Source organism: Theobroma cacao, chromosome 3 (assembly GCF_053813885.1).
Source record: "Theobroma cacao isolate CCN51 chromosome 3, ASM5381388v1, whole genome shotgun sequence".
In the NCBI taxonomy this organism is placed as follows: Eukaryota; Viridiplantae; Streptophyta; class Magnoliopsida; order Malvales; family Malvaceae; genus Theobroma; species Theobroma cacao.
In genome coordinates this window covers 35,408,108-35,425,582 of record NC_142641.1, presented here as the reverse complement: position 1 = coordinate 35,425,582, position 17,475 = coordinate 35,408,108, and the positions used below count along the sequence as shown (strand labels likewise).

The window sequence follows — 17,475 nt, the reverse complement described above, 5'->3', positions numbered from 1 at the left end:
TTCTTAAACCTTTTCGAAATTGTTTCTTAATGGAGACTGGGCTAGATTCAAAATAAAAAAGAGTGAAAAAAATACCTTAAGGAAAGTCTTAAGGTATTTTTTAAATCTTCAAGTGTGAAAGTTCACTTCTAAAATCAAAAAGTGATCAAACTCGATAGATTTGACGAAATGAAGTTCACTAGATGGAGGGACAAAATGGTATTTCTATTAACCACATTGAAGATTTATTATGTTCATTAGACGAATCAACCATCAATTCCAAAAGAGATCACATCAGTAGAAAGAACACAAATAACACCATCTGGAAACATTGCTGCATCCACAACCGCTGCAACCACAACTGGTGTTAACATGGAAAAATGGAAACTAGACGAGTTTATATGCCGTTGATACATTCTCAATTCTTTCACTGATCGACTATATGATCTCTTTAGACATAAGACTTTAGCAAAAGAAATATAAACTACACTTGAGGAAACGTACAAAAAGGAGAAAAAAGGTATGAATAAATTTCTTCCATTGAGATACTTTGAGTTTACCATGACGGATACCAAACTAATTATGGATCAAGTACAAGAGTTACAAATTCTGGCCTCTAAATTAAATGAACTAAAAATCAAAATTCCTGACTCACTTCAATTGGGAGCAATTCTGTCCAACCTTCCACATTTTTCGAATGGATATAGCAAGAAAATATTGCATTCTCTAGAAAGTTTTACTATTGAAAAGTTTCAAACTCATTTGCATATTAAGGTAGAAAATAGTACTAAAGATGCACTCATTCTTAGATCAAATGTAAACTTTGTCACTGAAAAGGAAAAATGAAAAGAAACGGAGTTTAGAAAAATGATTTCAAGAAATCCAAGAAATTTAAAAGTGATAAAATGTATTATCATTGTGGAAAGAAAGGGCATTTCATTAAGGAGTGCAAGTTCAAAAATTTTGAAAATCTTGAAAACAAGATTGTTGTTTATGGTTCTAGAAGAAAGGTAAACCTTGTTGAACGTGATGTCAAATAACTTGTTGCGATTGTGATTGAAATGCATATTGGAATAGTTACTAAAGTACATATGGCTACTGTCATGACCCGGTACTCCCCTCGAACCCGTGACAATCGTCGCGGTGTCCCGATCGACACTCATTATCCGAAATGTCAACCGTAATCTCGCAAGGCTTTAATATCAGTTTCTCATTTTCTCTGTGAGTAACTGTTGCTAAATATCATGTTCTAAAAGATTTTAAGCTATTTCCAACTTAAATCAATAAAAAAATGATTTCTATCTCACAATGGCATTTTGATCATTTTTTTCTGAAAATTTTGAAACCAGTTAAAAATGTGGTATGCGAGTATAAAACAAATAATTCATAATCAAAAATAAGTTTAAATGTCTAAAACATTCATTTAAAATGAAATTATGACTATTTGAATATAATAAAAATATTCAATAAAATATTTTATTTTTTTATAAAACAATATTTATAGAGTTACTGGTAAATAATTTTTGTAGCGTAAAAGTTAAATAAATTCATACATATTGTAATACAGATAACCAAAGTATAAAATTTAATTTACAGTGACACGTGGGCCCACGAACGACCAACAGTATCAAAAGCGGTAAACCTATAATTTTGAGGATGTAAGTCCAACTGTAGCCCTCAACGAAATGAGTTATCTACCGACTATCTTGAGCCTGAAATTGGTGAAAAAGATGGTGGTGAGATTATATAATCCCAGTGAGTAAACAAATATCATCTAAAATATCTAAAACCGAGTAAATAGAGACAGATAAAAATATATTATCATATTATAATTCATCACTTTTCAACTCATTTCAACCAAATAAAATCAATTCATATAAATCAAGTAATCAACATGGCTTATGAATTTCTTAAAACTTTGGCTCGTGCTAAAATCATTCTCATACTTAGTTAACAGGGATACCTTGGCTGAGAGCTATCCCAACCGAGTCTGCCAAGGTTGTTAAAAAGTCATGTACGCATAAATCATGTTTTTATTTTGAAAATATAGTTGTTCCTTGGCGTTGGCTGAGTTCACCCTCACGTGGTGGTTTGGTGTGAAGTGAACTCTAAAGTGTTACCCTCATGAGTTATCCAACCGCGCCTCTCATACTGAGGTATGAATATAATAGGGTTACCGTGCCCCCTCTAATAGGCTGTTCTACTGAACCCGTCCACTGCAGCGACTAATCAATAACCCACAAATTCAATAAAGTTCAACAGCATGACATGGTAATTTTATCATTATTCAGCTTATCAAGGCAAACAACAGTTTATACATTTTCAACACAAATACCAATTCAGCCATTCATGCAAATATTCTCATAAGTCATTCTATTCAAACCATGAATTTTACAAAACATGAAAACAATCTCCAATTACTCTATTTTTAAACCATCATTCAATTTCAAGACAATGTTATAAAATCATTTCATTAAATCACATTTTAATTACAAAACACAAAGATTTACCATTTAACTCATTTTCCATAAAATCACAAAATCGGATAAAAACCACTTTAGATAATTAAGATGATAGTAAGGTTACTTATTATAATAGGAATCGAATTTCGAGCACTCCGATTCTTGATCTTCGGGTACTGTCTCTTTACTTTTACCAGAATGCTCACCATCTAGACATAATGCACAATAAACCATTTACTACATTTGTGCTAAATTGTTATAAAACCAATTCAGGCTCTATACTAATGCATGAAATGGGATGTGAATTGTTCAGATTATTGTCTAAACACGGTGTTCTACACAAAATTCAATTGTGTACCTAAATAAAATGGTATTGGCTTAATTCGATCTATTACTTGATTAATTGGCCAATATGTCCAATACAACTCCAAACAATTCCATTTTTCTTTCAATTCTCCAAACCATCAAACACAAGTCAAATAGCATAAAATTTAGTAAAATCATCTTCACATTTTCTCTTAGGAATTTCAACCATGGTGTGTGCATCAATACTATGATTTTTCAAGCTTGATTCTCACACCATAAATCACTAATTCCTAAATCACTTGAAATAAAATCAAAATCATCATCAATATTCTACATGGAGAATTTAGCCAATGATGGCTGATGGGAGGAAGTGAATTTTTCTTATTGGCTTTTCATACTACACATCACTAACTAACTAAAAACACTAAAATACCTTAAAATCTAACCAAAACAACCATCAAAATCTCTCTCTAAGTGTTTGGCCAGCAAGAGACCCATCATGAAATCATGTGATTCAATCATGGAAAAAAAGAAAAAAATGCTTAAGAAAAAGAGATCTCAAGCTTAATTGAAAAATCTTACCTTTTTTTTCACTTGTTTCCTTGAATTTTCACACTTTTCCCTTGAATTTTTCCACCTAGGGTTTTGTTCTTCCTTTTCTTCCTTTGTTCTTGCTTTGGTGGGCTATATGAAGAGAAATGGGCTGATTTTGTGCTGATTTTTAAGCCAAATAATAAATGGATGAAAATTTGACACATGTCACCATTCCATTGGTCCATGTGTCATACTTACCCATTAAGCAATCTCTCTCCATCACTTAAATTTTCTCAATTATCCATAATAATATTGGGTAAAATCTATGTGCTGGACAAGTGTTGGGTGGTGTAAAATTACAATTTTGCCATTGGGGTGGCAAAATGACTATTTTACCCCTATGCTAAAAAAAATTGTCGAAATTAAAATTTTTCACTTCTCAAACTCAAATTATACTCCAAATGATCAATCTTAGTCAAAAATTTCATCCAACACTCACATCTTAACCTTGGGTAGCAAAATGATCATTTTGCCCCTAGGTCATGAAAATTCCAATTTGACTCCAAATCTGTCTTCGAACTCCGAATCACCATTTTAAGTCATTCTGGGATTTTGAAATTCTCAATTTCATCTTAAAATCTCTATTTAGACTAGTTCAAGGCTTAATTCAACTTAATTGTATCATTTGATATATTGTCGTTCTTTAACGATTTTCGAGGTATCAAAGTAAGCAAACATACATTCTTATATAGGAATGGCATAATAAACATATTGTAGAGCCAGCCTTGACAGCTACTATAACAAAATGTTCAAAATAGTGGCTCAATTCCAATGCTACTATTCATGTTTGCAATAACAAAAGATAGTTCAAGAGTTATGAAGAACTTAAGAGACTAAAAGAAATTCTAATGGGGAACTATAATCCTACTAAGGTACTTAATAAAGGAACAGTTGAGTTAAAATTTATCTCAAGGCAGAAATTAACTTTACTTAATGTATTCCATATTTCTGAAATTAAAAAAAATCTTGTATATGCACATCTATTGTGTAATAATAGTTTCAAGATTGTACTAGAATCTAATAACGTTGTAGTATCAAAAAATGTTGCATTTGTTGAAAAGGATATTCTTGTGACGAAATGTTCGAACTCGATATCAATGAAATAAATAATTATTTTGCTTATACTGTTGAGCACTCTTCTAATTTATGGCATGTTAGAATAAGTTATTTAAATTTACAATCTTTAAATTTTATGTCAAAGTATGGTTATATTTTATGTCAAAAAGATAGTTTTGAAATAACTAAGAAACCTTTTCCAAAAATTGAAAAAAAATCAAAATTATTAGAAATTGTATTATAACATTCATTGATAATTATTCTTGCTTCACTCATACTTATTTAATGAAAACAAAAGATGAAGCATTTAACAAATTTAAGGAATTTAAAATTGTTGATGAAAATAAAAAAAAAGATTGAAATTTTTTGAAATGATAGAGGAGGAGAATATTTTCCAAACTCATTTTCTCTAATTTGTAAAGAGAAAAGAATACTTCATCAAATAACATCTCCTTATGCAACCCTAACATAATGGATTAGTGTTGTTAAAATTATCAACCCACACAAGTATACGTATCGAAAAGATAATATAATAGTAAGCAGAGTGTCGATCCTATGGAGAATTGATCTAAAATTTTACTATGTACTAAAATTAAAACAATTTAGTCTTATTCAAACAATTAAAAGTTGATAACTAATTAAACTAAAAATTAATTAACAAAAGAAACAAACTAATTAACAATAATTAAAAATCAAAGCGACGATTTAATTGAATAAAAATCAAATTTAAACAAGTCTAAGATTATAATATTCCTCACACTTCATCTAAATTTTACCTATCTTTCTTAACTTATTTCAATGAGTTGAATTGCTAACCTAAAGTCCTCATTTATTTATTATGCTCTCCCAAGACTCTTATAAAAATATTCACTTTAACAAAAACACTATATCCTTATGTGAATTGAAATTAAAACAAATATATTAAGTTTAGGCTCTAATACTGGCTACATACGACATTTAAGCATATCCTTATCCTACACACAAATGAATTTATTCATCTAAGCAAATAAATAGAATCACATGTTATCTCAATTTCAGTCTACACTAAAATCCCTTTTCTAAGTTATGTTTAGGTTTCTGATCAATTTAATTGGTGATCACACATTTAAAAGCATTAAAAACAAAATGGAATAAACAATCCAAAACCATTGAAAATAAGCAAGAGAAAGACTAAAAAATTTAGACTACATATGAGTTCAATTACAATCATAGAGAAAAGAAATTAACTACTCATAATGAAAATAAAGAACATAAAACAATGGAGTTTAACCATCTCAAACAAAAGAAACAAGAAAACTAGAGAAAGAAAAAAAACTAAAGATTAGTGATCTTCAATCTTTAATTTTCCATGGTTGAACTTGTTTTTTTTTTTTTTGAGATTTTGGTGGTTAATCTTCTCCTAAAATAACCTAAAATTGATTCCCTCTAGCCTCCCTTCACCTCAATTTGGCTTATTTACAGGGCATTGCTTTCTGGCGCCACGGTGTCAACTTGTTTTGCATTTTTCTCCTTTTTCAGGGTAGAATTGGGCAAAGTGGTAAATATGAAAATTGTAGCTTTGACTTTTAGCTTTTCAATGGTCCAAGAATCACGTCATTTGGACGTTATGATCAAAATATTGAGATATATACAAATAAAATCTTGACTCTTTAAACACCTTTATTCACCAAATTAAACTTTATTCCTTTACAATCTTATAAGGCAAATAAGCATTAAATAAAATACCTTAATAAAATAAACTAATCAGAAAAATTAACTAAAAATAACTAAATCTTATCCTAAATTGAAGAACTTAGTTAACTTTTAAAAACAAAATTGAGATAAAATAATTCTATAAAATAGAATTATCAATTACCTAAAAGAAAAAAAAATAAAAAAAAAGCTTAGGTTGATATGACAAATGCTATGTTATTGAATGCATATCTGTGACACAATTTATTGAATGCACATTTATTGCACGATTTATTAGATGCACATCTATCGCATGATTTATGAGGTAAGGCTTTATTAACAGTATGTCATATAAGTAATAAAATTCTTTTGAAAAAATTACTTATGATACCATATGAATTATGGAATAATGATAGAAAACTAAATTTAAATAATTTTAAAGTGTGTGGTTATAAAATTACGAATCCTCAAGAGACAAAATTAGGATGTAGAGACATCAAAAATAGTTTTGTTATTTATGCACAAATCCAAAAACATATAGATTACTTGATTTAAATTCTAATGCTGTAGTTGAATCTATATATGTTGATTTCTTTGAAAATAAATTTATTCTAATTTCATCAAAAGTTGTTTATTTGACAACAAAATATCACCCTAATAAAGAAAATATGTAAATCAAAATGACAACATCATCATATTTAGAAAAATATTAAAAAACAACAAACATTTTGAGAATGATTTGCCTGATATACACATCTTCATCTACATTCAACCCTATTCCTTATTGAATAAAGAATAAATCTATCACCCTTTAGCCACTTCAGGTAAATTGTTATTTTATAACATTTAGAATCTTAAATGTTAACTATAATGTAAACTATGATAAGAATTTCTATAAATGAGGTAGGTTTCACTCTTATTGGGAAGCAAATAAACAAATTTAGACAACTAAGCACACCCCTAAGAAGCAAGTTTTGTTAATTTTAAATACATCCTAAAAACTTCATTAGCAACTCAAATATATATTCTAAATCATTAAAAAAATTGAAAGAAAATACAAGAAAACAAAAAAAAAAGAGATTTAAATCCATCCTAAAAGCTTCATAATTAAAGAAAATACAAGAAAATAAGAAAGAAAATTCTACATCCATCCTAAAAGCTTCATTAGCAATGTAAATACATATTCTAAATCATTAAAAAAATTGAAAGAAAATAGAAGAAAACAAGAAAAAGAGTTCTAAATCCATCTTAAAAGCTTCATAACTAAAGAAATACAAGAAAACAAGAAAGAAAGTTCTAAATCTATTCTAAAAGCTTCATTAACAACGTATATATATATATATATATATATTCTAAATCATTAAAAAATTGAAAGAAAATATAAGAAAACAAGCAAAAGAGTTCTAAATCTATCCTAAAAGCTTCATAACTAAAGAAATACAAGAAAACAAGAAAGAAAAATTCTAAATCCGTCCTAAAAGCTTCATTAGCAACGCAAATATATATTCTAAACCATTAAAAAAATTGAAAGAAAATACAAAGAAAAAAGATAAAGATTTCTAAATCCATCCTAAAAGATTCATAACCAAAGAAATACAAAAAATCAAGAAGGAAAGTTCTAAATTCATACCAAAAAACTTCATTAGCAACGTAAATATATATTCTAAATCATTAAAATAGTTGAAAAAAATACAAGAAAACAAGAAAAAGGGTTCTATATCCATCATGCTTACTCTTTCTCTAAACTCATATACATTTCTCACAGCTTTTTTGTTTTTATGAAAGGAATTCAACAAAGAAATGTTCTTTTATTTGAAGCATTGTGGAAAGCTTTGGTATTTTCTCTAAGGAAGAAAAGAATACATATCAGAGTATTTATAGACTATGAGGATGAACTATGAAGGTGCTTGAGTCAATGTTTCCAACTTGCAAGGTTTAAGTTTCCAACTTCCAAGGTTAAATACTTGTGAGGAGATTAGACTGTTTTTAAACAATGCCATTTTATCTAGACAAACCAAAAGTGTAAAATATTTAGAAAAAAAATTAAAGTAAAATATTCTCACTCTTTAAATTTTAGTCAAAATTTTAAATAAGTATATTAGTTTTTGAAATGCATGTTCCACCTCAAAAATGAAGACATCATTAACAAATATTAAGAAAATATTAAAATATTTTTTTATTAATTTTAAAAATTATTATTATATTTTTAAAAAAATTAAATAAAAGAGAGCATCGATCTCCCCAAAAAGGAGAGCACCAGTGCTCTCTTAAGGAGCCCCGATTGGACTCCCCTTGAGAAGCCTTAGGGAGCCAGTTCGAGGATCCCCAAAAGAGCTCCGATGCTCTCTATTTGGAGATTTTTTTAATTAATAAAAAATTAATAAAATTATATAATAATAATTTTAAAAATTAATTAAATTACTCTTATCAGGATGCCAAATTGACAAAAGCACTAATAATTGATTAAATTTTCCCAATAAAACTAAACATCTGTGCAGGGAGACTAGACTGTTTTATACAGAGGAACCAAAAGTGCAAAATATTTGGGAAAAAAAATGCCTACGTGGACTGACGCTCTACCACTGAGCTGTAGGGGCCTCCTGTTTTGAGAGCCCCTTGATAAATTATTAATCGTTCATCAAAGCAATTCAAATATAGAGAGGAAGCGAAGAGGCAATTCGAAATCCGAATCACTTCCGCCATGGCCGACAACAACACTCCCACTTTAGATCCTGTAATCCCCTTTTATGTATCCATTGCACAATGATTTTTATTTCCTTTCATTTGGTTTTTGTTTTTCTATTTGAATCTATTTGTGTGACGTTTTTCTTTTTGAAGGATTTGATTGGCGCCATTTTCAAGCACATTTGGGCCAGAAAAGCTCACGGTTTGCAATTCCATCTCCCTCTTTTCCCTTCCCATTTTTACTCACTTCAAATTCAGATTTTAGAGGTTTTTTTGGCATTTCCATTCCAGAGCGTGAAAGGAACGGAATCCAAAACACCGACGCCCTAGACTCCGAGGTTTCTTTTTCTTTCACATTTCTCAAACTCTTCGCTAAAATTTTAAGTTCTTATTTATTTATTTAATTTTGTGTAAGTATAGGTTGGAGCTGGAACATCCAAGAAGAATCGACCCACTTCAAGTAATTTCTCTTCCCATTTTTTTCCTTGGATGAATTTTATAAATTTTACATTACTACTCTATTTGATTGCAGCGAATGCAGATTCTCTAAAGCTGAGTTCTGAACTTCTTCGAATTTTTATTACAGGTTCTTTCGAATTTTAGTGTTTATTTGAGAATTTGTCGATTAGGTTTTTTTTTTTTTTTTTTAATTTCTTTGAGAAAAGAAAATGGCACTTTGTAATGGAATCCCCTTCTGTTCCTTGAGTCAGAGGCTGTGCAGCGAGCTGCTACAATTGCTGAAGCTGAGGGTGGCACTGAGATTGAAGCAACCCATGTAGAAAGGATTCTTCCTCAGTTACTTCTCGATTTCTAAGGTACTTATTAACCTTTTTTGCACGAATGAAATGCCAAGCAAATTGTTCGATTAGGCTATTTTGGGACCCAAATGGTAAGAACAGCAACCGTATGGAGATAGAAAAATACTAGAATAAGATGACTGGGTGTAGCATTTGAAGCTTTGTTGACGGAAGGAAAACTATTGAGTTTGTAAATTTACCACTGGTATTCCCTGTTAGTTTTTGGTGATGTTTGCCTAGTATATGGAATCATTGTTGTGCTATAATGGACAGGACCCAGAATGCTATCTGCACCTTGCCATGTAGAAGGATTACCTGAGGAGGTTTTTGATGATGACTGGCTGGTATACACCTCTCTTTTTGTGTTACCTCTCAAGTATTCGGAAATTTCTATAGGGAAAATATAAATGCCTTGAAATAAATGTAATACAGGTTGTAGTATATCCGGTGGTATCTGTAACAATTCATCATGATATTTCTTCAGGAAATCTAATGTAAAAGAAAAATATGTCTAACAGTCATGTTTTCCAATTCCAACATAATGTTCTCTGCAAATCTTATTTTATTCTAGTCGACCCCCTTGATGTGGTTTGAATCATAAGAATAGAAATGTCAGCTCATGTTACTGCAAGTTGTCACATGCAATTATCTAGAGAGGGACATGTTATTATCCTAGAAAGAAACTATAGATTTTTTACATCTTTGTTTCATTTTCTTGGCTAATTGACCATGTGCAGAAAATCGGTTGCCTCAGAAGGCAGACTGACATTTGCGTATTGTAATCTTATTCATCTGGGCAGTTTAATTGATGTGTGATACTGTGTAGAAAGGTAGTCCTGTTGCTGGTTGTGTTCTCATCACTATATTTTCTTCTCATTTGAGAGAAATGTTAAAGATGAAGCAAGCTTTTTTCTCAAAGAAAAGGGTAAGCGATTCTAGGAGGAGAAACTACTAAGTATGTGAAAGATATTCTTTGTCATAAAGAGAGCTCTTTGGCTATCCTACTTTCATTTCCACAACTTGTATAAAGGCCTTTTTTCAGAAAAGTCTTCCCCACTTTCACATTATGTTAGATAAAAGGCTCACTCTCATTATCCTCACTTATCGCTAGTTTAACCCATTCTCTATTTTGTGCTGCCTTGTCTAGTTTGATGGGTTGCGTCCCTCTCTTCCCATCTCTTTTGATCCCACCAAAATTCCATGGTAATTAAATTCACATGTTACACGATGGTAGTGGCCCTGCCCCGACTCCATTTGCCAAACGACCAATAAAACTTTGAACTTTTTTTCGACGGAAAAGAACAAAGATATCTCGAGTGCGGTGATATCTGATTCAGGCTTTTTAAAATTCTCCTCTCCCAGACACGAATATGTGAATCTAAACTTTTTCTTCATTAATAGTTAAGAGGAAAAAACGAAAAAAACCTTCTTTCATACTTGATTCAGCAATTTGACCAATGAAAGTGCAGGTTATAGATATGGTATGCCCAAATTTCTAATACGATTGGGGAATCCAAATACAGATACATTTCTTACAATCATTGCAACAACTGGTTACACGCAAGGACCATATCGGGTAAAAACAAAGACAAAACAAAAAGCATTTAGGATAAACTAAAACACTGGTACACATTCTTCAACACTTGCATAATTATTTCAGACATTCTCCTGACATTACCTTCATCTTAGTTTTTGATTTGAGACAACATGCACCTAACATCCTTACTGCTAGGTCTCTCCTTTGGATCGTCCAAAGTGCAAAAGTAAGCAATCTTCAGAACCAGGAGCATTTGTTCTTCATGCCCCTGTCCCAGTAGCTTAGGATCAATTGCCTGACTGGGATTGTCTGAGGTCATTATGTTTCTCATCCACTTGACCAAACTCATCTCATCAGTGTGCTGAAAGAACTCATCAGATGGAAGCTTCCCCATCACCAAAACCCCAAGTATAACCCCAAAGCTATAAATATCACACCTATCTGTGAACTTGAGTGTCTGGTGATACTCTGGTGCTATATATCCCACTGTTCCTGCCAAATTGGAGGTAGTTACATGGGTGTTAGCATCGGGCATTGCCTTTGCAAGGCCAAAATCTGCGATTCTAGCTTCCATGTCATCATCAAGGAGGATATTTCCTGGTTTGAGATCTCTGTGAATAATACGCGGACTATGGTGCGTGTGAAGATATTCAAGCCCAGCTGCCACGCCTATGGCAATCCTCTGCCGAGCAGGCCAATCGAGCTCCCTTGCCCCCAAGGAAACTTGATGTAAGATATCTTGCAAGCTTCCATTCTTCATGAACTCGTACACAAGGTAATGACAGTCGGGTCGAGAAACATGGGCCAACAGAGGAAGAAGATTTCTATGTCGAATTTGACCGACCGTGGTAATCTCTGATCTGATTTGACGCATTTTCTTGTTCAGAAGCTTACTATCTTCATCGGTCAATTCAGCTGCATCTTTTGGCGGCTGAATAATCTTCTTAATAGCAATCATCTTTCCACCACTTCCTGGTAACTCTGCCTTGTAAACTTCTCCACACCCTCCTTTCCCTATGATCTCCAACGAAGCTAAGCCATCTTCTTTCTCTAAAAACGCTAAGTCCTCTGCTTTCTTAATCAATGGACTAAAGATGGATGGGCCAGTATCTTTTCCTCCTCCTCTTATTGCTGCCAAGACCAGTTTAAACATCACGGAGAAGATGAATCCAGATATGGTCCCAGCTACAGCTCCAGCAAGGAATCCTAAAATCCATCCCATTACCTTCCTTTTCTTATTTTTGTGCTTGTGAGGAGTTGACGTTGATGAACTGGGACCTGCAGCAGTTGCAGATTTGCCTCCACTTGGTGATGGAGCTGCAGCGCTACTTTTATTTTTGTTTGTTGAATTCCTCTCAGCAAAAATATACCGTTTGGGGTATCGAGAGAGAGCTGATTCATCAACTTTGCTCATTAATGGAGCTGAACCTTCAAGAAAACTGTTTCCAGAGAAGTCGAAGAATCGAAGGTTTCGAAATGAACGTATAGACGGAGGGATCTTCCCGGAAAACAGATTGTTTGCAAGAGATAGACTTTCCATGTTAGGAAAATACTTCAAGAAGCTTAAGTTCCCGGTAAATCTATTGGAAGAGAGATCAAGAACTCGAAGACGTATCAAGGAAGACAAATTGGATGGTATTTCACCGGAAAACTGGTTGTTTTGAAGGTCAAGAATTTCGAGTTTCTTACAGTCAACAATTTCGGATGGGACTTGGTCAATGATATTGTTGTGAGAAACAGAGAGCTCTTTGAGCTCCGTGAGCTTCCCAAGTGCAGGAGACAAAAACCCATCAAGCCCTTGGGACTTGAAGACAATCCTGGTGACTTTGAGAACATAAGTGTTGTTGTCCGTGAGCCTTCTCTCACAGAAAACACCAGCAGCGCTGCAAGGACTGGTGGCAGGGAATCGTTGACCGTCGATGCCCAAGTCCTTGACGATGGTGGAGAGAGCTTTCAAGTCTGAACGGTCGAGAGTAAGCCTTGCACTAGAGATGAAGAAGAGAGAAAGGAGAGTGAATAAGGGGAGGAGGTGGTGGTGGGGTTTGCACGGAAAGAATGCCATTTTTTGTGGCGGATTAAGGAGGCTTTGGTGGGGAGGGGAGGGGAGGGGATTAAGAGGCTTTGATTATTAGCTCATACTGCTAAAATTGTAGGTGGCTGTTGGATGTATGACTCGGATGGTTTTTTCTTATAAGCTCATACCGCGTGGAAAAACATGGCTTGTGGAGCCCATCTTTTAAGTTGATTTCTGTTTTCTTAGTTTAGGGCTCAATACCCCCCTGATTTCTCAACTCACATTTTGATGAAGACAAGAAATCCAATGGACTAAAATGTTTATTTAGATTTCATTATTTGAACCCTGAATGTTTGGTTCTGTGGTAACTGCAAAGGGAAGAAGACAAACACATACCCATAATAGCAAGGGAAACCTTGAAATTAAAACATTTCTTTAAGTAAATTTCATGAAATTCTCAAAATTTTGTTGAAGTACTTGTTAAAATCACCAATAGCCATACTCAAGATTCAACTCTTGCCTTCATAAAGATTTATTTTTTTGAATTGAGAGTTTTCAAACTCATTTTTGTGAATCCGTGATTTAATATGTATTTTTTTATGAATCAATCATGTTACATGATGGTAAAATAGTAAACGGTACATAATTTGTTGTTACTTGTTGCAAAAAGAAAAATATTGTATTATTAATAAATTGTATATGATATTAAAAAAATTTAAATTGTGTTTGTGATAGAAAAGTAATTTTTTAATTGACAAAAAGAAAAAGAAAAACACCATATGAAACATATAAATATATATATATATATTTTTTTGTTTCATTTCTTTGTTATTTCCCTCAAACTATGAATGACCTAAATTATAATAAGACAGTTCTCAAGAATTGTATACATTTTTCCTTCTGTCCCCGACGTTTGGCCCACGCATAGAAAATACAGTGCTATATAGGGAAACTTCTGAGAACTCTACCAGTCAACTCCGGCGGGGTCAAGTCAACAAAAGAGCGTTTGAGGTCTTTCTTTTGTTTTCAGCCGTTAGATCATCTTTTTGATCTCTGGCGCTGAAGTGGACACACGAAAATGATAGTTAAAATGTTCCCAAGTTATTTTATTTCTTTCTCATTAGTTTAAAAAGACTATTAGTATTTCAATATTTCAATAATAACAACAATAAATAATTCGAAGAGGACGTTAGTGCTATTTGCTTTCCTTTCTCTTACCTCTTCTTTGATAATAAGTCTATTGACTTCATTACCTAATTCCAGGACAGTAAGTCCAAGTACACGTGATATGCACATTTCCAAAATAATAATAAAAATAATCTTCTTTTAATTAGAAAAATATTTCTTAATTTTTAAAAATTTGTGGAAGAAAAGTTTTTCTAAAGTGTGAGGAGAGTGTAGCTAAACATGATTATACTCATTTCCCATTACTATTTAGTTCATGTAAGATTATACTTTGTAAAAGATTTTATATGTACACAATAAACTTTGTGAGCAACATTTTTACTGAAAATAAAAGAATAAAATTGTGAAAAGTATAAAATTATTGTCCATTGAAACAAATTGAAGCATATAACCGTTTCCTAATCCAAAAAAGGATTGAAAAAAAAAAACTGAATTCAGGTCCAATTTGTCACTCTAATATGGACCAATATTGAAGTTCATCACTATACTTTTAGGTATATTAATTTTTGTATGAAAAAGTAATGGAATTCAGCAAAATTTGCTATTTACATTAATAGAGAGTATTTCATAAAATATTTTAGTTTCTTTTTTTTTTTTCAGAAATCAATTAAATCAAAAGTATAAAGAAACAAAATCAATATAATTGATGTTCAAATTGAATATTAAGTCATAACGTAAGGACAAATTTGACTTTGATTTCAAAAAGAAAATGTTATTAGATATATGGATCAAGGGTATGGAGCCAGGAAGACGCACTTTTCTTCCATGAACCGTAGCAGGGGTTAGTCAAGACTCAAGGAAGAAGACTAATAAAAGATGAACCACACGGCATGTTTTTGCAATCACAAATCAGGTTTCGCACTGGAGAGAAATTTCTATGATCTTCCCTTGCCGTCCTTCCTGGGAATGCGGCTCATAACTTTGGCAGTTGCGTTTATATTCAGGTTCTTATCATAACAATTGTAAAACAAATCAATGCAGTAGGGTATAGGGTGTTAACTCCTGTCAATTTCCTGGTCGTTACATCAAAACTCTATGCATCATCATCTTACAAAGGTCACTGAATTAAACTTTAGTTGAGAAACTATTATTCTTTACTTTGTTTGTGTTTTATTTTATACTTTTGCACATATGAGAAAATGAATTTCATGGATTTTATTTTCTTGTTTTTGGTAAATTGTATAATAACTGTTTTCTCTCTTTTTCCTGAAGAAAAAGAAGTGTGAAAATGAAAGAAAATTGGTGGCGATGCTACTTTGCTGTCAACGTCTCCCCACAAAACGACCCATTGAAGCTTTGAAAGCCACCCACCCAATCAAAGACTTGAATAGAGTCTGCCTGGGAAACATCGTAGCCCATCTACTCAGAAAACTGAACCGAGCCGATGAAATTGCGGACGGCGATGCTGGTGGTCATGGACGATGAAAGGGGAGCTGCTTGCTTCACTGGTTAAATAGCTGAGGAAAGTGGCGATCATGACAAAATTGTTGAATGGAATCGGTGTTTTGCAGGACATTGGAAACTCTAGAATTTAGTTTTTTCTTTGAATTTGTTCTTAAAGTGATGTGTCAATGTCTTCCAAGTTGCAGAGTTTGACTCGCTGGGTTGCTTCAACTTTGTTTCTTTCGCTATTTTACCTTGCTTATTGCTTAGCTGCAGTATTTTTTAAAAGAGATTTTCCTCCCTTTTTTGCCCCAATCTCAAAGTCACTATAACCCAATCTCATATTATGTAACATGGTCTTAAGCAAATCTTACTGATTTTCCTTCTTTTGGGTTGGTTCTTGCTGTTCTAATTTTGCTTGTCTATGTATTGCCTAAGAAAGAACCAACATATAAAGCAATGGAAGGGTATCTCATAAAGATGTGGCTGCACTTAATTTCTATGGTGTAATTACGGTCTTAAGCAATCTTATTATTATGAATCTATGTTGAATCAAAGATCAAATAATCACTAATTACGGGTTCAAGCTACCGGAAAGAGAGAGAAACGTAGTGTGTGTAACATGCAAGAATGCAATCAAGAAACATATAGAATCAAGACACTGATGAATACGTAACATATAGGATGATTTGATGACTATCATGGCGACAAGAAAGCAGGGGAACAGAGAAAAGAGAAAAAGATAAGTAGGGATTTTGTTCCTTGCTTTGGCATGGAGAGCTCTTCATTGGCATGCTAATGCCTCACTGGCCTACCATGTATGGTGGGTTATAAAAGGCTTGTTTGATTAATGTAACACCCTGATTTTCAAGACTGCTCCAACTTGTCTGTCCTCCGAAGGGGTTATCGCCACTCCAAAAATCTCCGTTTAATTCCATCGGTAAGCCTCCACTATACAAACTAATTGTTTTATGTGGTTTACCTGCATCTCTACCAGAATTGATCTATTTTGACCCTGAAACTGTTTACTTTTGATGTAATTCTGTTCTTTGGTAGTTAATCATGTTCAATTCTGTCTTTAATTCTTAACTGCGACTGTTTTGGGGTATACAACCCAATATAATTCGATTCACAATTAAAGGTTGACTTACTGTATATTTAAATGAATTCAATACTAAAACCGGAGTCAAGCTTGGAATTTCATAGCTAAGATAAATCTTAGTGGCACGGTTGTAGTGTCTGAGGCTGTTTGTTATGGAAATAAATAAAGGAATTGTGGATTAGAATTTGATGTGAAGAAACAATCTGATATAAAAAATTGAATGGCCCTGGTACATGTCATCCTAACATGAACGATCTTCAACGAGGCTTAGTATAATCCGTATTAATATCAAATGGTCAACTGAGGCAGAGAAATACAAAGGAGCAGAATATAGTCACTTTGTTTGATAAGGTTTTCAACTCTACAAATGCCTGAAGACAGCAAAGGTATACTAGCCTGAATATAGAAAGGGGAGGGTCGGTGCAAATCAAGGTTGCCATACACCTGGCACCTGTAGAGCTGGTTGCTAGTCAACCTGCAGGCGCAGACTACGCCCTGTTTGAAATTTTCATGAGAGATGTATTCATAACATTAAACTATGGTTTCCATATTGCATAGCATTATAAGACCAAAACCATCAAAAAGGAAGAAATAAGAAACATTGTCATCAGTTCGTATTGGCCTACATGTGATTTGTTTCAGACTAATTACTATGTTGTTTTATTTTAATGTTGCAAAGGGAACCCGAAGACAAATTAATTCAG

At 32.7% G+C, this 17,475-nt stretch overlaps 2 protein-coding genes and 1 long non-coding RNA gene across 4 annotated transcripts; 2 read left to right on the top strand and 1 right to left on the bottom strand.

The window, feature by feature from the left end:
* The first annotated feature begins 8,646 nt into the window (after positions 1-8,646).
* LOC18605001 (centromere protein X) lies at positions 8,647-10,092 on the top strand. Of its 2 annotated transcripts, XM_018118114.2 has the most exons (7): positions 8,649-8,802; positions 8,907-8,955; positions 9,045-9,091; positions 9,174-9,213; positions 9,286-9,339; positions 9,464-9,568; positions 9,824-10,092. In XM_018118114.2, exons 1-6 carry the CDS (start codon positions 8,770-8,772, stop codon positions 9,565-9,567), a joined length of 327 nt encoding a protein of 108 aa, XP_017973603.2. In that variant the 5' UTR covers positions 8,649-8,769; the 3' UTR covers position 9,568; positions 9,824-10,092. The 2 variants fall into 2 exon arrangements, with proteins under 2 accessions (XP_088660625.1, XP_017973603.2); XM_088804499.1 differs by having other exon boundaries at positions 8,647-8,802; positions 9,174-9,339.
* A 928-nt stretch (positions 10,093-11,020) lies between these two features.
* On the bottom strand, positions 11,021-13,250 carry SOBIR1 (Leucine-rich repeat protein kinase family protein). The gene has a single exon (XM_018118113.2). The coding sequence runs from the start codon at positions 13,147-13,149 to the stop codon at positions 11,236-11,238; it is 1,914 nt and encodes a 637-aa protein (XP_017973602.2). The 5' UTR covers positions 13,150-13,250; the 3' UTR covers positions 11,021-11,235.
* Positions 13,251-15,055: 1,805 nt separating this feature from the next.
* LOC18604999 (uncharacterized) lies at positions 15,056-15,984 on the top strand. The gene is made up of 2 exons (XR_016025421.1): positions 15,056-15,342; positions 15,499-15,984. It is a non-coding gene; the product is annotated as an uncharacterized LOC18604999 (long non-coding RNA).
* Positions 15,985-17,475: the final 1,491 nt, after the last annotated feature.